The 25,046-nt window shown below is 39.1% G+C and overlaps 1 protein-coding gene across 21 annotated transcripts in view; it reads left to right on the top strand.

Annotated features, from left to right (window-relative positions):
- Window positions 1–25,046, top strand: part of LOC123757993 (eukaryotic translation initiation factor 4 gamma 1) — a 189,598-nt gene that overhangs the window by 65,552 nt on the left and 99,000 nt on the right. For 6 of the 21 annotated variants that reach the window (XM_045742083.2, XM_045742081.2, XM_045742084.2 and 3 more), the window contains exon 7: window positions 23,853–23,939. The exons of 4 other annotated variants lie outside the window; for them this stretch is intronic. In XM_045742083.2, coding sequence (XP_045598039.2) covers window positions 23,853–23,939 — 87 coding nt within the window. Of the gene's footprint in view, window positions 1–10,589; window positions 11,308–23,852; window positions 23,940–25,046 lie in introns of those variants that run through there. 11 more of the 21 variants (XM_069338930.1, XM_069338929.1, XM_069338928.1 and 8 more) reach the window with 8 other exon arrangements.

Below are 25,046 nucleotides of genomic sequence, written 5' to 3'. Positions count from 1 at the left end.
GTAAAGATTATATGGTTTATCTTATTTGCCATTAACCGATACAAAATGTTAATGTACAATGTGAAAAAGAATTGAAAACCATGTTTATATACATTGAACATAGTGATATCACTGAGGCAGAAAGTTTCTTTTAACATTTCGTACATTTGCATACCCATTCTGCCACCCAGCCATCATAATGTAATTCTGAAATAAACAAGCAGCCTAAATTGGCTCTAATGGTTGGTTACTGTTTACTATCCCTTGTAATGTCACACTTGTCCACAAAAAGGCATATTTATGTTATTGAAATATTGCATCAGGTTTATAGATCATTTCTGTGATCTTGGGATTTTTCTTCCTTCTGTCTCCCATCTCACTGGTGTGATTGGCTTTTATCATAGTCACATTATGCTCATCTTTCCACTTCTGTGCCAGTATTTTGTCAGTTTTTCAAAGCTGGCAGTCACCACTCCTATCACTCCTCTCAAAGATAGGTACTCTCTTCCTGCCTGCCCGCATTGTGTCACAAATTTCAGTATTAACGGTATATTCAAACAAGTAATTGGACACAGAGGGACTTGTATAATAGTTATCAGTATATAGTACACCTCAATGAAGAAATTGGTAATATCCAGAGATATCTTTCAAAATGTCATGTAAGTATGGAAAATAGGGACTGACTGCACCATTAATACAGTACTCACCAATCATATTTTCTCAAGTTTTATTATTATTTTGTCTTCAGTGGTAAATATTACTAAAAAAAAAATTATTCATATACAGCAAACGTAATTCAAAATCATGTAATAAAGATACTAGAATGTAATGTTTTGTGGGTGACCCAGTTCAGCCACACACACTGTGGTACTGTGCTGGCCATGGGTATTTTCTGTGTTGGTGATATGTTTACCTCTTATTACTCAAAGGATTGCCATTAAATTTTTAAGGGGGATACTGTACTGGTTAATTTGTGAGTAGAAAAACCATTTGCTAGCAGGAAGTCTGGTTGGGTTAAGAGCATAAGAACATGTAATGTAAGAATAAATGTAACTGCAAAAGGCCTAATGGCCCATATGAGGCAGCTCCTATTTATAACCACCCAATCCCACTCATATACATGTCCAACCCACGCTTGAAACAATCAAGGTACTCCACTTCCATGTTACGCGGTAATTGGTTCCACAAATCAACAACTGTTAATGAACCAGTATATACCCAAGGCTTTCCTAAATCTAAACTTAACCAATTTATACCCAATGTTTCATGTTCTGTCTTGTGTTGATACTTTTAATACCCTATTAATATCCCCTTTGTTATATCCATTCATCCAATTGTACACCTCTATCATGTCACCCATAGCTCTTCGCCTTTCTGGCGAATGTAATTTAAGCTTTCAGTCTTTCTTCATATGACAGGTTTCTAATTTGCGGTATTATCTTTTATCATCCCACACTGGACGCGTTCTAGTGAATTGATGTTCATTCTATAGTACGGCAACCAAAACTGACCTGCATAATCTAAGTGGTTCCTAACCAGAGCAAGATAAAGCTGACCACCACCACCAGGTGTCTTATTAGTAACGCTGCGATTAATAAATTCCAGTGTCCTATTTGCCCTATTACGAACATTTATGCATTGAATTTTTGGTTTTAAATTCTTACTAATCATAACCCCCAGATCCCTTTCGCAGTCAGACTTCGAAATCTCAACACCATCTAGCTCGTATCTTGTAACTACAGGGGTACCCCGGTTTAAGGGTTTAATCCGTTCTTGGAGACAGCTCGTAATCTAAAAACTCGTTAACCGAAGCTAATTTCCCTATAAGAAATGGGAAATGAATTAATCTGTTCCTGACTACCCAAAAACCTCACTTCAAACTAAATTTTTATACCTAATTCATCGAAATCTACATTACCAAATTATGTTCAAGTTACTACTTACCCTTGCTGATGACTGCTGTTGGTGTATGGAAGATGGTGAGGAGGGGGAAGGAGGAGAGATGTTACTGATTGGAAGGGGAGTCCCCTTCCATTATAGCATCAGGCAGTGAGGACTTCTCTGGAGTGCATTCTCTGGCACGTTTTGCCTGCATACCACTAGGTCCTGGTTGTGGCTCACTGCTCTATTTTCTCACAACAAAGTGGTCCATTGACGATTGTTTTTCCCTTCTTCGCAAGATGTCTGTAGTGAGGCATCACATTGGCATTGAAAAGATTAATGCGACGACCTACTACAGCTTTCTCTGGGCGAGTCATTTCAATAAAAGTTTGCATTTCTTCCCACATCTGACACCACTTCTTAATGGTTGCGGAAGGGACATTCACTGCTGTCTCGTCCTCCTCCACTGGAGAAACATCCTCAGTTGGGTCTTTTTGCTGTTCCTTTTGAAGGGCTTGGAGTTCTTCTGTGGTCAGTTCTTCGTTGTGTTCTTCCATCAACTCCTCCACATCATCGCCATCCAATTCCAAGCCCATTTGCTGGCCCAGAGTAACAATTTCCTCAACAATAGGCACATCATTTACAGGCTCAAACCCCTCAAAGTCTAGTTTTGTCACACATTCAGACCACAATTTTCTCCAGCCATAGATCAGGGTTCTTTGAGTCATTTCTTGCCAGGCTTTGTCAGAGCGTTTTAAAGCACTAAAAATGTTAAAATGGTGTTTCCAGAACTCTTTGAGGGGTTAGCCTTGTGGCTTCAGTTACTTAAAACATTTCCGGAAAAATGCTCTTTCACAGTTTCTTAAAATTCGCTATGATTTTCTGGTCATAGGCTGAATTGGAGGAGTGGTGTTAGGAGGAAGGAACTTTACTGTGAGAAAATTACTGTATCTGTTTAACAATTCATCTTCCAAGCCTGGATGATGAGCAGAAGCATTGTCGAGGAGAAGCAGGTTCTTGAGTGGCAAATATTTCTTTTGCAGATATTTTTCTATGGCAGCGCACACCACTCCATTCACCCACTCCAAAAAAAATCCTAGTCACCCATGCCTTATTATTAGCCCTCCACATCACACACATTTGGTTTTTCTTCACTTTATACTGTTTAAAAACCCTTGGATTTTCAGAATGATACACAAGCAAGGGTTTAATTTTTAAATCGCCACTCGCATTTGAACACAGCACAAGCATAAACCTATCTTTCATAGGCTTGTGTCTGGGCAATGATTTTTCCTCCATGGTAATGTATGTCCTCTTAGGCAATCTTTTCCAGAACAGTCCTGTCTCATCACAATTAAACACTTGTTGCGGTAGGTATCCCTCAGCCTCTGCAAACTCTATAACACTTTCACCCACCGATGACGAAGTATGGAATCAAAGGTTAAAAAAAAAAAAATTGGCCTGCTTTTGCCGGGGTTTTGGACATTATATGCATATACCCCTTGAAGGGAACTTCATTGCGAATCCATTGATACCAAAATGAAAGACCTATGACCAGAATTCAGGTAACAAAGTTGAAAGAGAAAACCCATTTTATTGCTCTTTATTAGCTCTCACTGCGGTAACGCTCTGTCACTTTCTCTGTTTGCTGCGGGTGGTACGCCGGGCTTTTGGACTTCACATGCATTTAATCGTGTAGGGAATTCTACTGTGAACACAATGATACCAATATGAAAGACCTAGGATGAGAATTGAGATGTCAAATGTGAAGAGTGTACACATTTTATTACTCTTTAGCACTCCCGGGTAACTTGCTCTCACTTTCTCGCCGTTCTTTTGGGCTTTGTGCATATACACCTGTAGGGAATTTCATTGTGAATTCATTGATACCAAAATGAAAGACCTATGACCAGAATTGAGGTAACAAAGTTGAAAAGAGCAAACCCATTTTATTGCTCTTTATTGGCTCTCACTGCGGTAACGCGCCGTCACTTTCTCCGTTTACTGTGGGTGGTACGCCGTGCTTTTGGACTTTATATATGCATATACTCCTGTAGAGAATCTATTGCGAACACAATGATATAAAAATGAGATCAAAGACGAAAATTGAGGTGGCCAAAGTGAAAAGAGTTTATACATTTCATTGCTCTTTAGCACTCCCGGGTAACATGCTCTCAATTTCTCTGTTTTGTGCGGGTGGTACACCGGGCTTTCGGACTTCATATACATTTAATCGTGTGGAGAATTCTATTGCGAACACACTGATATCAAATTGGAAAACCTAGGGCGAGAATTGAGATGATGAAGTTGAAGATAGTATACAGTTTTCAGTATTAATGAGCTCTCTAATGGATGGCCTGGCCCTCACCCTGCTTTCATCACGTCGGCGGGTGGAGTGCGCCACTGTTTTTTAAATTATATGCATATACTCTTGTTGGAAATTTTATTGGGAACACATTGATACCAAAATGAAAGACTTAGGACGAAAATTGAGGTGACCAGAGAGCCGGAATAGAGAGTAGGGAGCCGGTCGGTCGAGCGGACAGCACGCTGGACTTGTGATCCTGTGGTCCCGGGTTTGATCCCGGGCGCCGGCGAGAAACCATGGGCAAAGTTTCTTTCACCCTATGCCCCTGTTACCTAGCAGTAAAATAGGTACCTGGGTGTTAGTCAGCTGTCACGGGCTGCATCCTGGGGGGTGGAGGCCTGGTCGAAGACCGGGCCACAGGGACACTAAAGCCCCGAAATCATCTCAAGATAACCTCAAGATAACCAAAGTGAAAAGAGTGTACACATTTTATCGCTCTTGCACACTCTTCGGTAACTTTCTCACTTTCTCCGTTTCCTGCAGGTTAGCTGGGCTTTCAGACTTCATATACATTTAATCGTGTAGAGAATTCTATTGCAAACACATTGATATCACATTGGAAAACCTAGGACAAGAATTAAGGTGACAAAGTTGAAAAGAGTATACACTTTTCAGTATTACCGCGAGCTCCTGCAGAACGTCCAAAACCACTAGGGTAGTAGAAACGCTCGCTCGCCCAAAACGCTGAAGTGTTAAATTCTTCAATAAATCTTTCAGGTGCTGGTTTGTCTGAGCTGGCAGCCTCCCCCATGCCTCACAACACTATGAATACCACTTCTTTTTCTAAATTTTTCAAACCATCCTCTGCTTGCCTTAAAGTCTATCATATCTGCACTCGTTCCAGGGGTTTTCTTTACAAGGTCTTTGTTCAATACCCTGGCTTTCTCACAAATGATGGCCTCTGAAACACCATCACCCTTTAACTCCTTGTCGTGTATCCAAATTAATAACTTTTCCACTTCAAGTATTTTTTTTTTTTATTAATTATTATTTTCTACCACAGACGTGGCCACACATTTACAGTGCTAACCAGCATATATACATTTTCTTCTGTCCTCCATGGACAGGGTTAGAGAAGTGTTAAACATATAGTTAAAGGGTTTATTGAACACTCGACCACTGAAGGTGATTCGGTGCTTTTAAAATGTTAAGCTAACCTACATACGTAAATACATAGATACACAGATTTACGTATGCCCTACATAAAGTGTTTGATGTGTCTTTTACATAGTGTCATTAATGTACATTCACAAAGGTGAAATGTAATTCTGATCAGTGGTCTTTGTTTCATGATTGTTCTTACGCCTTTTGCCACTTGGCCTTTTTCTTGGCAAGTATAGTGCATATTGTTGACGTGGCTTTGTTGTACTGCCTACAAAGTTCAACAACATGTGTACCATTTTCATGCTTCCGAATGATCTCTTGTTTTTCCTCTATTGTCATCCTCACATGCGCTTTCTTGCCTTGATCCTTACCACTGGCTTTCTTGGGACTCATGGTGAGATATATAATAACAACTTTTATGGTCAAATAGCCAAAAATCCAACAAAACACTGTAAATCCTGGTGAAGAATTCGGGCGGGAAGGTCACTGGGTGCGAGGCACTGGTAAACTGAGGGGCGATCGCCGTGTCACCACGCGCTAGGTTAGCCTGTACGAGTATCAACATCCTCATCTTCAGAGGCAACGCTCATATTCCGAGCAAATCCAGCTCATATTCCGAAAAACTCGTATACAGGGACACTCGTATTCCGAGGTGCCACTGTATATCATCATTATTACCTAGCCTTAAAACCTTACATTTGTCAGCATTAAACTGCATCTGCCAATCATTTGACCATTTCAAAACCCTATTTAGATCATCTTGAAGTGATAATCTTTTTCCATGTTTATTTCCCTCCCGGTTTTTCTATCGGCAAATTTGCAAATATTGCTGCTCAAACTGAATCTAAATCATTTATATATATGTATTATCAATAACAGAGGTCCTAGGACAGAGCCTTGTATCACTCCACTGACAACATTTTCCCACTCCGACTTAACCCCATTTATACTAACTCTGTTTGCTTTGATATAGCCATGCCCTAATCCAACTTAATATAGCACCCGCAATATCATGAGCCTCTATCTTTTTAATCAGTCTTTCGTGTGGTACTGTATCAAAAGCTTTGCTAAAGTCAAGTTACACATCACAAACCTTACCACTATCAACTATGCTGGAATAAAATGATAGCAAATTTGTTAAACATGAACGGCCATTTGTAAACCCATGTTGTGAATCGAGAGATTGCTGAAATAGAGGGAATACAGAGAACATATACGGCACGCATAGACGCGATAAAGCACCTAAATTATTGGGATCGTCTCAAAGCCCTCCAAGTGTACTCACTAGAAAGAAGACGAGAGAGATATCAAATAATATACACCTGGAAGATACTGGAGGGCCCAAGTACCAAATCTACACAGTAAAATAACAATGCACTGGAGTGAACGATGTGGAAGAAAATGCAGAATAGAACCAGTGAAGAGCAGGGGTGCCATAGGCACAATCAGAGAACACTGTATAAACATCAGAGGTCCCTGGTTGTTCAACACCCTCCCAGCAAGCATAAGAAATATTGCCTGAACAACCGTGGACATTTTCAAAACGAAACTAGATTTGTTCATCCAAGGAGTGCCGGACCAACCAGGCTGTGGTGGGTATGTGGCTCTGCGGGCCGCTCCAAGCAACAGCCTAGTGGACCAAACTCTCACAAGTCAAGCCTGGCCTCGGGCCGGGCTTGGGGAGCAGAACTACTCCCAGAACCCCATCAACCGGGTGTCTATTAATATATGTTTTTGAAAATGAAGACGAATGGTATTTGCAATTATCGATTAAAGTAATTTTCCCACAATAGACGTTAGGCTAATTGGCCGATAGTTTGACGCAAGTAATCTATCTCCTTTCTTGGAAATTGGTACCACATTAGCAACCTTTCATGACTGACACTGCCTGACTGTAATGATTTGTTAAATATGGTAAACAATGGCTCTCAAAGCTCCTCTTTGCATTCATTAGGTAGTAGGAGGAAAATAGTAATGTGTATAAGACTACTAAACCTTTAATTTTTTCAAGAGTAAATAGGTACCTATTTACTGCTAGGTAACAGGGGCATCAGGGTGAAAGAAACATTTTGCCCATTTGTCTCCGCTTTCACCGGGGATTGAACCCGGAACCTCAGGACTACGAATCCAAAGTGCTGTCCACCCAGCTGTCAGGCGCCCCTAAGTCAGAGTTAAGGTTAAAGAGGCACTCTCAATATCTGCACTGATATTTACTGAGGTTTTGCCTACTGTAATTAAAAGGTATAGTTTCAGCCCATGTAACAAATATAGCTGAAGAAAATGAAGTCTTCAATGTGGAACATGACCAGCTAATCTAGTACAATTTACATAACCTATGTACAGATAAGCTTGAAGATGGTATTATTTACTTGATTTAGTTCATTTACTGTGCACTACATAACCAACCTATAGCAACATTGGTAAAGGTTAGATGTACATAATGGGCTCACGAACTGAGCTGTAGTGTGAAGACAGTAATCAACAATAGTCTGGATTGACAGGTGCTCACAAGAAGGGGCACGAACTTAAGCCAGGATGAGAGGAGTAATCCTCATTACTGACCACAGATAACACAGGAAACCACAGGTTGATTGTGATATACAGTAGACTTGAAACATTTACAAGGTGTGATGATGGGGCTGAAGATCCATAAAATAAAAAATCTGGTTGAAAATTTTCTACTTTATGAAAGTGTTCTTTTCCTGCCCTAACTAGCACTGGCATGGCAGATGTCATCAATTAAGAGTCCATTCTAATGCACATCGCACTGAAAATTAATGCAAAAACTTGCATTAGGGGTTATCTTGAGATGATTTCGGGGCTTTTTAGTGTCCCCGCGGCCCGGTCCTCGACCAGGCCTCCACCCCCCAGGAAGCAGCCCATGACAGCTGACTAACACCCAGGTACCTATTTTACTGCTAGGTAACAGGGGCATAGGGTGAAAGAAACTCTGCCCAATGTTTCTCGCCAGCGCCTGGGATCGAACCCAGGACCACAGGATCACAAGTCCAGCGTGCTGTCCGCTCGGCTCCCTCTGGTTATAGATAGAAAATTATCACCCTTGGACCACATAAATAGCATTGTGTGAGGAGCCTATGCTACACCTTCCAATTTCAGAATGCTTTTAAATACATGGATGGTGAAATACTTAGGAAATTGTTCACAGCCTTTGGTAGACAAAGCTGGAATATTTAGCAGTTGTATGGTGCCCATATCTTAAACCCATCAACAAACTAGAAAAGGTGCAAAGACATGCAACTAAATGGTCCCAGTACTGAAGGATAAGAGCCACAAGGAAAGGTTAGAGGAATTAACTATGCCAAAACTAGAAGAAGAAAGAAGAAAAAAGCCATCACTACATACAAAATACTGTAGTAACAAGAATCAATAAATTTGATAGGGAAGAATTCCCGAGACTTGTTGAAATTAGAATTGCCAATAAATTATTGCGTATGCAGAATCGGAATATTCATATAACCGCTCTTTAGGGCACTTTTTAGAACATAGGGCATATAAGAATTAAGGAGCATTGCATAGGTCAGCTATTGGCCCATACTGCCCAGTTCCATTTAAATCCACCCCTCTCACCCATTCCACAATCCTTTTTCCAAACTGGTACTTTTGTATACGTATACCTCTTAAATTGAATTTTCTCCAGTTTTTACCCATTGTTGTGGGGTACTGGCCTGCCCCGACTATTTCATGACCCTCTTCATATCCTTTACTTCATAGGAAAGATCCTCAATAGAAGTCTTCAAACTTGTCATCATTCTCTGTATTTTCTCTACAATGCTTATGTTGCATTTTTGTTAAGCTTCCACTGCACAGGATATATAGGGGTGTGTGCCTAATCAATTAGCTGATGTTATAGGGCAAAAATGTACATATTTTAGTTATGATTATTCAGTATTTCTAAACTAATGCAAATTGTATAAATATACACTGAAAATATTACACTTTAGGTCATTACCTAAGTGTAATTACCAAAGTGAAGTTACAGGTGAGAGCTATACTCGTGAGTTACAGGTGAGAGGCTCTATCATATCTACACTTGAAACTATGCATGGAGTCTTCCTCCACATCACTTCCTAATGCATTCCATGTGTCAACTACTGACACTAAAAAAGTTCTTTCTAATATCTCTGTGGCTCATTTGGGCACTCAATTTCCACATGTGTTCCCTAATGCGTGTGCCCTTTGTATTAAATAGCTTGTCATTATCTACCTCTAAAATTCCTTTAAGCATTTTGTATGTGGTGATCCTGTTCACCCCAGCTCTTGTCTAAACCAGTGAGATTTAATTCCCGTAGTCTCTCCTTGTAGCTCATACCTATCTGGGTACTAGTCTGGTGGTAAACCTCTGAACCTTTTCCAGTTTAGTCTCATGCTTGACTAGATATGGACTCCATGCTGGGGTTGCATACTCCAGGATTGGTCTGACATATGTGGTATACAAAGTTATGAATGATTCCTTACACAAATTTCTTATGTTGGTCTGTCTTCCAGCAACGTGAGGCCAACCTGTCATATGCCGCTGATGTTATCCTCTTGATATGGGCTTCAGGGTGACAAGTCTGGCGTTATATCAAACCCCCCCCCCCCGTGTGTAATTTTGTGTATATGTATGCCTTATTTTTTATATATATATATATATATATATATATATATATATATATATATATATATATATATATATATATATATATATATATATATATATATATATATATATATATATATATATATAATATTTATATTATAATATAAATTAATTTAATTTATTTTTCTCGTTGTTGTTGTTGTTAAAGATTTGCTACCTGGAACAAAGTTCCAAGTAGCACGGGCTATGGTGAGCCCGTGCCTTTTTATTTTTATTTTTCTCGCTCGCACTGAGTCAGGTGAGGTGTATTGAGAGACGCTACTGTGCACACTGCACAATATGCATTCCGTGCGTTGCGGCGCGTGCGTTCCCACATGTATATTCAAAGGTCGTACTTATCTATAATTTCTATACAGAAGCATTTAAACTGCGCATTATTTTCCGTAGGGAAATCTGACTAAATCTTATTTTAGTTGATAAGGCGCAGAGCGCACACGCGTTGACAACTACCTTATTATAAGGTCTCATTGCTTATTAGATTTGTATATAAGTACGTAGATGTAAAGGTATATGGATGTCAGAATATATTATGTGATATGAATATATTATGTTGGATGTCGATGAATTCATTTGGTTTCTAGTGGGCGAGATGAAGCTAGAGAGTTAAGACGCTGTGGCAACAGTGGCGGCGGGGAGTGGGAGGGGCGGCACAACCTTAGGAAGGTCGACCGCTCGCCTCCCACCTTCACCCACCTCCTCCCTTTATATTACACCTTCCACTTTACATACACCCAGCACTCATTGATGAAGCCGGTGACGTAATGTTGCCATAGAAGGGCTATAGTGGACGTGGGTGAGGGATTTAAGTTGAGCGGGTTGTGACGTCGTGGTGGTCACGTGAGAGGGCGCGGGTGGAGACCTCTGGCGGGTGGCGGTGTAACTGGTCTGCCACATGTGCACACACTCTCTGGCTTAACTCCTCGCTCACACACTCTCCACCTCTTATAATCCACGTGTTATACTCGCTACTTATTACTGTCGCCCCACTACTGAGCCCTCGGCGCCAGTACTAGTGTACACCACTGGTGAATTAAGTAGGGGAGGGTTAAAGAGTGCGGTGTGTGGAGGGAGGACTTGTAGTGGGCCGTAGGTGAGCCGTGTTTGTGAAAGTGTGGTGGTGGTGCAAGTGACTTTGGGTGATGTGGTGGCTGTAGCCAAACATATGGCCCAGCAGTGGAACGATTGTTCACCAACCTTATCCTCGCACATTGATTACCGCCAAGAGTTGTGCACTGCCACTTGAGTGATGTTCCCGAACGGCTACCCGAACGGGTACCCGCCGGCGGGCCCCGTGCCCAACAGCAGCTACTATGTTGTGAGTACCGTGGTGTGTGAGCACCGTGTATACCTGTAGGTGTGGTAGAGCACCTGGGGAGTGTGGTGTTGAGGGGTGAGGGTGCACCATATGGAGTGAGGCGCCGCACCACCTCCCCCCGGCACCCTCAAGGCTACTACCTCACGCGCGCCTCACCTCATGTCTGCCCTCACTACTACACCTCCACGCTACCAAAGGATGTTTTAATGTGTTAAATGACAACTATTGAAGTGTACTTGAGCACAATACATGACCAGCTGTTTACTGCTGCAATGTATTTATGTAATTATATAAACACCATTTTCTGTAGTTTTGTTTACCTGATGCCTACCACAACTTAACCAGGTGACCACTTTACTCTTAACATTTTCTCATTATCTATTTTTTTTTTATTTATTTTTTTTTTTGCAAAATTTAAAAATCCAGATTTTCATTATTTGTTACGGATCTGAATTCTTGTAGCATGTGATAATAAGTTTGTGGAAAACAAACCTAGGACATTGTGAATGAAATCAAAACACTTGAACTGCAGAGGGACCAGAGTCATGGCTGAGATTGGAACAGCAATGTATCATGATGTAAAATATAGTGAACTGGGTTATTTCATCTGGAATTTATAATATAAAATAACAAGCATTAATAGCTATATACATTCCAGCCACTTTGACTGGACAGTAGAGCGACGATCTCCCTTCATGCAGGTCGGCGTTCAATCCCCGACCGTACAAGTGGTTGGGCACCATTCCTTTTCCCCGTCCCACCCCAAATCCTTATCCCGACTCCTTCCAAGTGCTATAAAGTCGTAATGGCTTGCTCTCCCCTGATAATTAAAACACAAAAATTATAGCTTTTACTGGTTAGGACTGTTTGCCCAGTGGCCCTGTGTGGCCCAGTGGCATGGCTTACATCAGATGACTGGTGCATCTTTGAGTATTGTAAAAGTAGTTGTCACAAAGGGTAATGACTGCCTCAATGAGGTGACGCAGCTTCACAAAACAAAAAGGCTTGGGGGGGGGGGGTTAATCCAAGCTGGCTGAAGGCTCCAGAGTAGGCAGGTACAGTGGCAAGGTCCAGTACATCTGTGAAGGCGAAAGGAGTCCGAGATTCTCACTTCGGGGATCCTGAATTCAGCTGTGGTGTCCATAGAGGTGGTGGTGTAATTACTTAAGTGTAGTTACAGGATGAGCTACACTCGTGGTGTCCTGTCTTCCCAGCTCTTTGTCGTATAACGCTTTGAAAGTACTGACGGTTTTGGCCTCTATCACCTGCTCACCTAACTTGTTCCAACCGTCTACTGCTCTGTTTGTGAAAGTGAATTTTCTTATTTATTTGGCCGCTTTTTTTTTTTAAATCTACCTTTTGTTCTCGAAATTCCAGGTCTCGGGAAGTCTTCCCTATCAATTTTATCAATTCCTGTTACTGTCTTGTACGTAGTGATCATATCGTCTATTTTTGGTCCATCTTTGGCATATTTAATGCTTCTAACCTCGTCTTGGATCTTGCCAAGAACTGAAAAGCTCTTGCCCTTCAGTTCTGGGAGCCACTTAGTAGCATGTCTTTGCATCTTTTCCAGTTTGTTGATGTGCTTCTGAAGATATGGGCACCATACAAATGCTGCATATTCTAGCTTTGGTCTAACAAAAGTTGTGAACAATTTCTTTATTTTGCCATCCATGTATTTAAAAGCAATTATGAAGTTGGAAAGTGTAGCATAGGCTCCTCGTACTTTATGTGGTCCTCAGTTGATCATTTTCTATCTAGAACCACTCCTAGATCTTTATCAGAAGTATTTTCCACATAATTTATAAGTTGTATGGGGTCTGTTCTCTTATTGCACATTCCATAACATGGCATTTATGCACATTAAATTCCATTTGCCAAGTGGTGCTCCATATACATATTTTGTCCAGGTCTCCTTGAATGGCATTAGAATCATCTAAGTTACTTATACTTCCTATTATCTTAGCATCATCAGCAAACATGTTCATATAAGTCTGTATTCCATCTGGCAGATCATTTATATAGACAATGAACATCACCGGTTCAAAAATTGAACCCTGTGGTACTCCACTTACGATGTTTCTCCAGTCCAATACCTTGCCTCTGATTACTGCCCTCATTTTTCTATCAGACAATTTGTCATCCATGTTACCTTACCTGTCACCCCTCCAATGTTCTAGTTTCTCAAGGGGTGCCTGGCCTTCCATTAATGTGTGTGGTAATACTGAAAAGTGAATACTCTCCAACTTTTTCATCTCGATTCTCGTTCTAGGTTTTTCAATTTGATTTTGGTATCAATGTGTTTGCAATAGAATTCTCTACAGGATTAAATACATATAAAGTCCAAAAGCCCAGCATACTACCTGCATAAAAGAGAGAGAGAGAGAGAGAGCATGTTACCTGGGAGTACTCAAGAGCAATGAAATGTGTACACTCTTTTCACTTTGGTCACCTCAATTCTCGTCATAGATCTTTCATTTTGGTATCAATGTGTTCGCAAATGAATTCTCTACAGGAATAAATGCACATAAACTCCAGAAGCCCGGCGTACCATCCACAGCAAACAAAAAGTGACATCGTGTTACCCCCGTGAGCGCTAATCAAGCAAAATGTGTGTACTCTTTTCAACTTTATGTATAATGCATATAAGGTCCAAAACCGTGGCGCGACCATCCCACAGCCAAGTGCGAATGCAGGGCAAAATTTTTAGGTTTTGATGCCATACTTCATCATTAGTGGACATTTAACTACTAAATTTTTTACTCCTTACTTCGTCATTAGTGGGCAATAGTGTTAGAATTTTAAATATACAGTAGGTTAATTTAAAGTTTTTTTTTTTTTTTCCTAAAAACCTTATTAACCCAAGTGTTCAAAAATGATTTGTACAGTAAAGTCCATGTTAATTAAGAACTCGCTCTCGTCTGTAGCAGGTTGTGTGTACTTCATCCTTTGTAATGAGTGTGTATGTGTTTACATAGGTCAGACAGGTAAATCTCTTTCCTCGCATTTAAAAAAACATTCATATGCTATTCAAATAGCCCAGCACTCCAGTGCATTGTATTCACATTCCAGTTTGTGATCATTCTATCGACTTCGGAGGGGCAAAATGTATTTTAAAAGTAAGGGTTTCATTGAACGAAATGTGAGTCTACTCGGATCAAACATTGTAATAGCCTTAATGTGAGCCCTGGTATGTACAAGTTCGATCCCCATATAAGCCTGAATATAGCACGTCAATACAATATAGCATCCATTTAATCTGTGTGGCACTTTTATATATCTTCTAGTTCTGGATATAAATAGCTGCCTAGAATGGGCCAGTAGGCCTTTTGCAGTTACCTTCTTTCTTGTATTTCGATTCCTTCACCTTTTCTTGGTGGTCAGGTGATCTGCCCTGGCGGGCATAAAGGTCTGATCAACAATGTTTCCATTTTCATTCTACTTTGCTCTGATGAAGACGAATTAACCGAAAACGCGTTAAGCATTCTATTTTTCACATGTGGTTTTTTGCATACCTGGATCAGTGTTATTGTGATCATGGTTGCATATACTATATACTAGTACTGAAAAATACTTTAGAGTTTTAAGAGTGCGATGCTCACTCCTGCAAGCTCTATCGTCCTCTTCCAATTTAAGTATTTTTTTCATACTTCTTTAGCATATCCTCAATTCTCTAACCTGCCAAGAACACCTTTCCTTATATTTTGTGGTGAGAATCCTTTGAAACAATCATCTGTTGGTGTGTTTACATTCCCCATGGTGATGGTGGCCATTTTTGTTATTGACAATAGTTCGTTCTATAAAAACTTTTCCTACTCTATTTTCACTTGCCTTCACTTGTTTAGTGTATCTTATTTGCTTTTAAACTTTCTTCAACTTTCATGTTACCTGGGACACCACTGTAACCCTCAACCTGTTCCCAATACTTACGTAATTCAATAAGTGTAGATAGATTTTCAACGCTGCAGCCCTAGCTGCAGAGCTTTTGCTTATGGCCTTGCCAAACAGCCTCCAGTATTGTCTGTGGAAGACAGAGATTCCTACCAGTGATCCACATTTTCAAATGTGGATCTTGTACAGTATTACTTTTACATGTACATTATATGATCTGATTCCTTGACCCAGCCACACGACTGTGTAGACACTTGGTGTCTCGAGAGTTAAATACCAGTACATCATAATAACTTGGTAACTAACTCGCTGACATGTATACTGCTGGACTACATTAAAGACTTAAGTAAAATTTACATCCTCTGTATATGCAGGGCTACCAAAGGAATAGGAAATAGTCTAATAATAATCATATTGACTTTGGCATTTCTGGTAAAGGAGCTAGTTAGTAATTCTGCTTTGATGATATTTTTATAGTAGTCGGGTTAAAGTAACATGGGTATAAGAGCCAATGTGCTGTAATTGTTGCTGCAAATGTCGTATCGCCTACAACTGGACTCGAACAGCCCTCACCTGTTTAGGTTCAAATTAATTCTGCTTAATTTGCTGTTTGTGTGAAAAAAGGGGGTGAAAGTGTGTGTGCACTTGTAAAAAGGGTGTAAGAGAGTGGGTAAAAAATTTTAATCAATTATTAAAAGTGTAAATGTGTAATTAGAAGTGGTTACACAATGAAAGCTATGCTCCTGTTCTCCCTACAATCTTAAACATTCTACAATTTGAAGCTTCCAAGTTACAGTATTGGCATCCACCACCATCTTAACTAAATTATTTAAATTGTTCATAAAAGAGTGTTTGTACATAACTTTGGCACCTTGGTTTTCTGAGCCAAGTCTTCTGTTCTTGAAATTGCACTTTTAAAAAGTTCGTAATTTGTCAGCTTTTCAATAAATTGTATTTTTGCATATCGCCTCTCCTCTTGCATCTTACAGTACTAGCTTTGTTATTCCATTCACCTGGGCTGTGAATGCAATGAATTTTTTAGCTTTGTTATATTTAATGCCTGCAGTTCTCTTCATAGCTGTTGTGTTTGTAGGTCTGGAAGTAATTTAGTAGGATGTCTTTGAACCTTTTCTCATTTGTTGATGTGCAGCTTAAGATATGGACACCATAGAACTGTTGCATATTCTAATTTTGGTCTCATGAATATTGTAAAAAAAAAAAAAATCCCCTTTCTCTAATTTAGAAATCTGGAGGTGTGGTGTAGGCTTCCCTCTCAACAGTTCTGTCTGTAACCATGAGACCTTTCTTTGTCATAGTTCTTTTAACATCTTTTTGCACAATTTATAGGTTTCCCTATTCCTCATAACATATCTGGCATCTCTCCACATTCAATTTCTTCTGAAATGGTTGCTCTATTTGCATATTTTGTCCAGGGCAGTTTGAAGGGCATTAGTCTTTTATTCTCCCTAGTAGCTTAGTGTAATCTACAAACATATTCATGTGACTGAATTCTCTCTGGCATGCTGTTTATACACCACAGTAGGCACTGCAAAATTTAAAACAGTTTTGCGAGTTTAATGTTAAGTTTTTTCTCAACCGATAGTGATGCACTTTATGGAATTTTTGTTACTGTAACACTTGTTTGCTAAAAAAAATGTAAAATTTTGCATTCACTTGTACACACACATGGCACATCATATCCAAGTGGGCAAAGCACACTACTAACTCCTCATCCTGCTGTTGTCGTTAACCAACTCTCCCACCCCTCCCACAGTTGCCTCTAACTAACCATTACCACTAACCATCCAACCAAACATTGCTACCAACCAACCAACCCACCCACTCAATATTGCTTTGAACCAAAACCAGTCATCCTTCCAGTGCACCCAACATTCTGCCATTACCAAGATTCTGGCACCACCACAGCAGCCTCCTGTCACCAATTCCAACCTACCCACCCACCCTTCTGCCACCACTGACACCCAAATTGCCACCAACCCCAACCCACCATTATACAAACACAGCCTTCCATAATCATTACATTCACTTTCATCACTATCCCAGCCTGTGCACATAACACTTAACCTTCTCTCTCATTATTGTACCATTAATCAATACTGTACACTTATTCAAGGGCAAGTCACAACTTTTTGCTCTATTTAATATCTTGCACGTTTGCCCATTGCTGTGAATTTTAAGTGATTTGTAGACTAAGTAGATTAAGAGATGTGTGGCTGTGACCTTTACATCTTTGTAAGCAAAGGTGATCTCAGGAAAGTCATGCTCAGGGCATTTGGCGACTGGCTAATTCTTACTTGGACAGCTGCCTTGGCTTTCCTGAGTCTACCAGTTGTGTACCGTGGCTTGGCATGTTGGCGTAGATTATTGGTTATTTGGTAGTGGTGGTGGGGGGGGGGGGAGAAAGAGAATGCAGCAACAGTACACTACATTAATATTCAAATTACATTCGTTCTCTAAAGTAATCTGGTTCAGTTTCTTGCAAAGCGATGCATGGTAAAATTTCCTGTACAGTGCTCTTCTTTTCCATCAAATGTCTAGGTGTCTTGTATTGCAATAGGTATATAGGGTGAAGTTTGGTTACAGGACAATTTGAAAAGGTAATTGACATTCACAGTTGATTAAGTAGTGTCACTAAATTTACCATTAAATATATTTAATGATTTGCAAGAGATCTTAAATAAGAATACACTGGCATGGATACTGAACATGAAATTCACATATACAAGCCTGTAGAATGCCTATAGGTTTGTTACTTACCTTACAAAAAGTAGTGTAGTGAAATTTCATAAAAACCTTGAAATGCATTTAGGCAATTTCAAATCCATTATAATTCAGCTTCATCCAACACTGCATTTATTGAAAAAAAACTTAATTTGTTTCATTATTTGTTTTCCAGTTAATTGCAAACAATTAGTGTAAAAAAAATTATATATGACTATTATTCACCATGCACAGGTAACAGAGACCTGCACACCAAAAGTTAGCTAGTCTTGATGTACTGTAAATATAAAAATTTGTCCTTCTCATTTTGATTTACGAAAGTGTTCCCTAAAAGAGTAATTACCTAAGAGTGTAGTTGTGTAGCTACAGTTTAAGAGCTACATTCATGGTGTCCTTTCTTTCTGGTACTGCCATATAAGTTTGAAACTACTGATGGTTTTGGTATCCACCACCTTTTTACAGCATTGGTGGTATCTGCTACCAATGCTTTTTTTTTTTTTTTTTTTTTTTTTTTTTTTTTTTTCTTCTTGCGAGTGCTACAGTTGTCATCTGCTCTAAATTTCCAGAAACACTCCAATGACGACAGTAGTACTGCAGTTATTTTCAACGTCATATCCGCTAAATTTAACTAGAATTTTATTATTTTATTTTAATTTTATTGCTTTTTGAAAATGCCATCATAAACTACAACTCTTTAGCTTAAAAATAAAACCGAATTGGACACTTTACACTGCATAGTAACTTTGTAGCATGCATTGGAAGTAAAATATTGCTAAGCGAATTTGTGCTTTGTCCAAATCAGTAAATTGAGAAAAGGTTAACTTGTTCCAACCGTTTACCACTGCAAAAGTGAACCTCCTAATACTTTTTTGGGAGCTTTCTTTCCTTAGCTTAAATCTTTTTATAGTTCTAATTTTCTAGAATTCTTTGGTCAGTTTTCTATTCCTGTTGCTATTTTGTATATAGTGATGATATAGCCTCTTGTATCATTTAGCTCTGGTATGTTTGGCCTTGTAACTTGTTCTTCAACTCCAGAAGACATTTAGTTGCATTTGATTGTATCTTTTCCAACTTGATGTGCTGCTTAAGGGGCCATGAGATACAAATACTGTGTGCCAAAAATGAAACCTGGTTCGATTTCAATCAAACTTTTTTGATGACTTGTATATGAAAAGGGTTTCATCTGGTCCAAGTCTCGGCATTGTAGCATAAATAGGGAGAAAAAAATATTGAAGTAGGTGTCAATTTTTCCAAAATGGCCAAAAACAATTATCTAACACAAGTGTCAACTGTAATCATGTCTATGACTCGGCTATTACAATAGCATATAATAAAAAAATATAATTAGTTTTATTTAAAAAATTAAATTAAAATGTATTTTTTTTTTTTTTTTTTTTCATTTTTTTTTTTTTTTGTCGAACGATTTGCACGAAACTTATACACCTGACTGCATGTAAGCCTGTCTGTAAGGGTGCCAATTTTGGAGAAAATTGGTTGATGTCAACCTCGGCCACAGATGGCAGCACCTTAGACTTTATATTTTAATGATTTATTTTTCAAGTAACATAAATGATTTCAAACTTTTATTTTTATTCAATTTACATGAAACATACACCTTATATGTACAGTTTCTCTAAAATGTCAGGTTGTGTTGTTTCCCTAAGTTCATTTATTGATTTTATAATAGCAATAAACATGACATATTTACATAATTTTTTGGGGGAACTTTGACTTTGTATTAAGAAGACTAAAGATGTTTTGGAAACTCCCAAACCACAGATCCTTTATTAGATGCTAATGTGTCAGAAAAGTGTCATAGAATGATTATACCTGAAAAGGTGAAAGGTTTGAACTCGCTTGAAAATGTGTAATATTCATTGAAAAAAAATATATATCTCCCTTTCTATTTAAGCTATAGTACTGAAACTTGGAACAATTGCAGCCCTTTTCATATACAACTATTCAAAAAATATTGGTTGACATTGAACAACTTTTCCAAAACTAATCGAACGGTCCCTTAAAAATGGGGGCACCATACAATATCTGCATATTCCAGTTTTGGCATCACAAAGATTGTAAATAGGTTCTTAATATTTTACATAAAAGCGATCCTGGAGTTAGAAAGTGTAGCATATATGCCTTGCACAATGTTATTTTTTTCCTTGATTGTGTCACACCTGCAGAGGTTGTGGAGGTAACAGTATCATGAGGTCTCGTGATGGTGGTTCTGCCACTTTTTCTCTTCGTTGTTTGTTTTTTGTTTCTGTACAGGTTGTTCTAGCCTTCCCTTTTTAGTTAATTTTTGGATTGGCATCTCTTGCAAAGTACTGTAGCCTCATATTGTGCAGTGCTGATGGACCCGCTGCAGCTTGCTTTCAGGGTCGACACTTCCTCGGCCACGTTTCACAACTTGGCTTTGTTTCACCTCTGGCCAACTCGTGCACCAGCAGAGCTAGTGTAGTCTATGGACAAGATGCTCCACACACTTCTGAGTGTGGAGCATCTCTTCACATTCCACTCTCTTCACACTCAAGATGCTTCCACACATTTCAACAAGTTTGCATTTCTTCCCATAGACTACACCACTTCTAAATTGTTAAGGAAGGGACATTCTGTACTGCCTTCTTCTCCCGTGAAGAAATTTCCTCGGCTTTCTCTTGTTGCTGCTCCTAGTGAAGGGCTAAGAGTTCTTTGGTGGTCAGTTCTTGGCTGTGTTCCTCCACCAACTCAAAACACTGAATGCCACTTTTTCTAAATTTCTCAAACTATCCCCTGCTCGCCTTTAACTCTTTCGTATCTGCATCACTTGTTCCAGGGGTTTTCTTTTAAAGGTTTTCATGCAATAGTCTTGCTCTTTCACAAATGATGGCCTCTGAAACTCTATCACCTGCTAGCTACTTGTTGTGTATCCAAATTAATAACAACCCTTTCAACATAGTGTTTGTGTTCTTTGTTTCGTGATTGTTGCTACGCCTTTTGCCACTTGAGCATTCATAATGTCCTTTCTCTTAGCAATTACAGTGCATAACGTTGATACGTTGTACTGCCTAGCTAGTTCAACAACCTGTGTACCTTATTCATGTTTATGAATGAGCTCTTTGTTTTTGCTCTATGGTCATCCTCACATGTATTTTCTTAGATTGAACCTTACCAATGACTTTCTTGGAACCCGTGGCATGATGTATAATAATTACTTTTATATTTAAAATCCAAACGGCTGAAAAGTAATCAAATTCTGTACAAAGAATTCATGCGTGATTCACTAAGCGGGAAGCACTAGTAAACTGAAGCACGGGTGATGGTACTACCAGGAACCATGCGCTAGGTTGCCTATATGCATATCAACAAACTACATTACTCGAGGCAATGCTAGTAAGCCGATTCACATTTTACGAAGAAATTGGGCTCGTAATCCAAAAAGTTCATAAATTAGGGCATTCGTTAGCCGAGGTCACCATATAGGTGGTGATAGCTGGCACTGTAAGGCAGTGTGAAACAGAGGCAGTGGTAATTCAGATTTGGGCGAGTTCAGCCACATCCCCCGACGCCACAAACATCTGTTCACTCGCTGCTTTCATAATATTTACCTGGCTAGTACTCTGTCATGTAGCATGTAACACTTTCCCTCTTCTATTTAGCTTTCTTAGACAGGAAAGGCATCGGGAATACAAACTATGAAACGGCTAAGAAACTGCAGGATACGCCACTATGAAATAGTACTCCGCACCTCCATCCTCTATGAAAGACGCATGGGCACTGAACGCTCTACTTCACCAATACCACACAGGCGATGTACAGTTGCCAATGGGAAAAAGTACCCACCACCTTGTCCTGTCATGTATGTCCTGTGGTGTCCACCACAGGACATACATGCCCAAGAGTTGGCAGATTTCTTTAAAACAGATTAAAATGTAGCTAAGAATCTAGGTTTTTACTATAAGGTACAAAGAAAAAATGAGAATTGGCCTCAAGAGTTTATTGTGCACATTTGTTTATGGTAAAGGCTCTTTGAATTGGCATAAAAATGTTGCTGAATAAGAGTTCATAGAGCTCTAATTAGTTGACTTGCAGTCTTCTTTCCTGTTTGATTTTGAAGTTTGTAATTTCTTTTGTGCATATACTGCTTATGCCACATTGAATTTTCCGAAGCTACTCTTATATCAGCTTGGGTACATGGTGAACTTGGAGCTGTCCATTGTCAGTTGCCTGGATTTCTTAAACAGCTTGTGGGAATGATGTTCCTAATGCGAGTCATTACAAAAAATATACTATAGAATCACTGTGGTCTTGTGTAACCAAAGTGCATTAGTTGTGTGCTGAATTACCTGTTTAAAATTCTTGAGAGTTCTACAGCTTGGCTAATGTCAAACGTGTAAATTGTAGTAGACATCCTCTTGCTGTCCATTAAGTTCCCCCACCTGGGGGAGCCGATCGGCCGAGCGGACAGCACGCTGGACTTGTGATCCTGTGGTCCTGGGTTCGATCCCAGGCGCCGGCAAGAAACAATGGGCAGTTTCTTTCACCCTATGCCCCTGTTACCTAGCAGTAAAATAGGTACCTGGGTGTTAGTCAGCTGTCACGGGCTGCTTCCTGGGGGTGGAGGCCTGGTCGAGGACCGGGCCGCGGGGACACTAAAAAAAAAGCCCCGAAATCATCTCAAGATAACCACTCAAGATAAGTTGGCAAGGAGGAAAACCTGAAACATTGGCATTGTACCCAACAGTAACACTGTTAAAATCTGTGTTGACTACTGAAATGACGGCTTGTCAAGATAGGTTGAATGTTGTGATGTTGCCCTGCTCTGCTTTAATCTAGTCTAGAAAACTAGAATATGAAGAGTGGCATATATTCAAGGAATGAGTGACCTGCTTCATTTATTATTAGGCAGTCACTGCTGTAAAGCAGTGTTTTCATTTTGTTGATTGAACAGTTCATTACAGTTGGCCATTGAAAATTTGGAATTCACTTCCATGATGCCCATTTTTCTCTTTGTCCTCTCCCTCCCTCTTCCTCTCCCCTTTGTTTTTCTTCCTCTCTTCCCTTACTTCCTTTTTGCCTTCTTTTATCCTTCCCCCTTTCCTTTCTTTCCTTCCCCCCCCCCCCCACCCCATCCTTCTCTCTCCTCCCTCCCTTCCTATTCTTTCCTTCATCCCCCCCACCCCTTCCTTTTCTTTCCCTCTCCCCCTTCCCTGTCTTTTTCTGTTTTTCTTAAATGTTTTGTTTAGGTACTGTAGTTAAGAACTAAAGTATTTTTGTGGGATGTCATGAACATTCTTAAATGCATGTAACACTCCTTCCTAATATTTTTCAATCTTTCTCATGAATTCATGATCTTCATGCAACTCGAAGGTGCTCCATTCCTTGTCAGCATCTAATTGCTGCCACCTGTCTTTCCCCCTTCTGTTTGTTATATCCCTCCTATGTGCACAATTGTTTGGTCAGTGACAAGTGACTTACCATTAGGCAGTATAGATCTTAGTTTCTTTATGCTTTCCCCTCATTCTGTTAAATGAGGGGAATATTCACTTTATAAACATTTTTATTTAGGGTAGATAGCTTAGTCTTTCCACTTGTATTTCTTTCAGATTTCCTATCCAAAAATTATTTTTAAATATTTATTCATATTGACTAAATATGCACAGTAATTATGCATGTACAGTAATCAATTGCACAAGACATCTACAAATAGCTAACCAAGTGTCACCCCAAATTAAATTTTTAATTTTTTTTTCTAAAAATTGAATTTTGATGAAATATCAGTTATTGTCTGGCTTCGTTGCCGATTTTTTCTCATCGAATTCTAATAGTCACTTGAGTTTAATTTTTTATAGCAGCTTGTCATTCTGCTGTGGTTATTTAATCCTTGGTGTTTGACACATAATAAAAATAACTGGAGTCTTTTGTATTATCAGAATGGGATACGTCAAATCCTGAATGGCGTGCCGGCTGGTAGAGGACGATGGATGTCTAACCGGACATCTCACCCATCTGATATAGAGGTTCGACATGCACTCTCACCACACACATTTCTCTTCAGTCTTCCTGTTCTGAGAATCCTTGGCTTTTTATAATATTTTTATTTGCTCTACATTTATAGATAGGAAAGCTATATTTCCAAAGCATAAGGAATTTGTGGTGTCATAGTTTATAAAGAGGGAATTTTAATTTCTTGGTTTTTCAAGCACTTCATTTTGATTTTGAATTACCAGACAGTAATTCTGACAGTAATTCATTCAACAGTGAACAACCTATTCATTAGCCTTCTTGGGCACTATATTTTCAAATATTAACAGTTGTTAGGTGTCTGTAATTCCTGAAACCTGGCAAATCTGGTTTTATAAAGTGGTCTGAAAAATGTGAATCGATTCTATTTTGTGTATTTTTGGTTAAAATATTTTAAATGTTAGAGAAGCATAAACTGTGCAAACTAAGTACACGGTATGTCAATGCATATTATGTATGTATCTAGGGTAGATTCTTCTAGATACTTTTTTCTATCAGCCACTGAAAATTACATTAGGCAGAACAATAACAAATTTTATGATATTTAACATAAGTAATGAACTTACGGACTATTCATTCCCGTGCCACCTCTTGGGTGGCTTAATCTTTATCATCTTAAATAATGAATGATTCAAAATAAGTATCCTTTTTTTGTTTAAATTATGATTTGTCTTGACATTTCCAAGTTAGATACTGTTTACTGTGCAAAATTAACATCCTCAGAAAGTTAGGCCCTAGTTCAAAGGGGGAAAAAGTATTATTGCATTAATTTTTGTATAATGAGTGCTATTAACACAACCAACTGTAGAAATGTTCCTGTATTAGTCCCTTTAGCTTGTGGCAACTTTACAGTTCTGAATATCAGATTTAAGTATATTATGTACTGTATATAGCTAGGTCTAGTGATGTTAGGATACCCATGCCAAATTTGTAGTCCTATATTTTTTTTTACTTGGTGGGTTGAATGGTTTTAGTACCCGATGATTTTTAAGTTGGTATATTTTTCATATGGACTAACACAGGTTTGCAAGTAAACCAACTAGTTATTGTACATAGCCTAGCATTGGCAATGTTTATGCCATTGAGCATTCTTTGCTCCCACA

Source organism: Procambarus clarkii, chromosome 40 (genome assembly GCF_040958095.1).
Source record: "Procambarus clarkii isolate CNS0578487 chromosome 40, FALCON_Pclarkii_2.0, whole genome shotgun sequence".
Lineage (NCBI taxonomy): Eukaryota > Metazoa > Arthropoda > Malacostraca > Decapoda > Cambaridae > Procambarus > Procambarus clarkii.
Note: the sequence above shows the minus strand (reverse complement) of the source record. Positions and strands in the feature narration are given on the sequence as shown.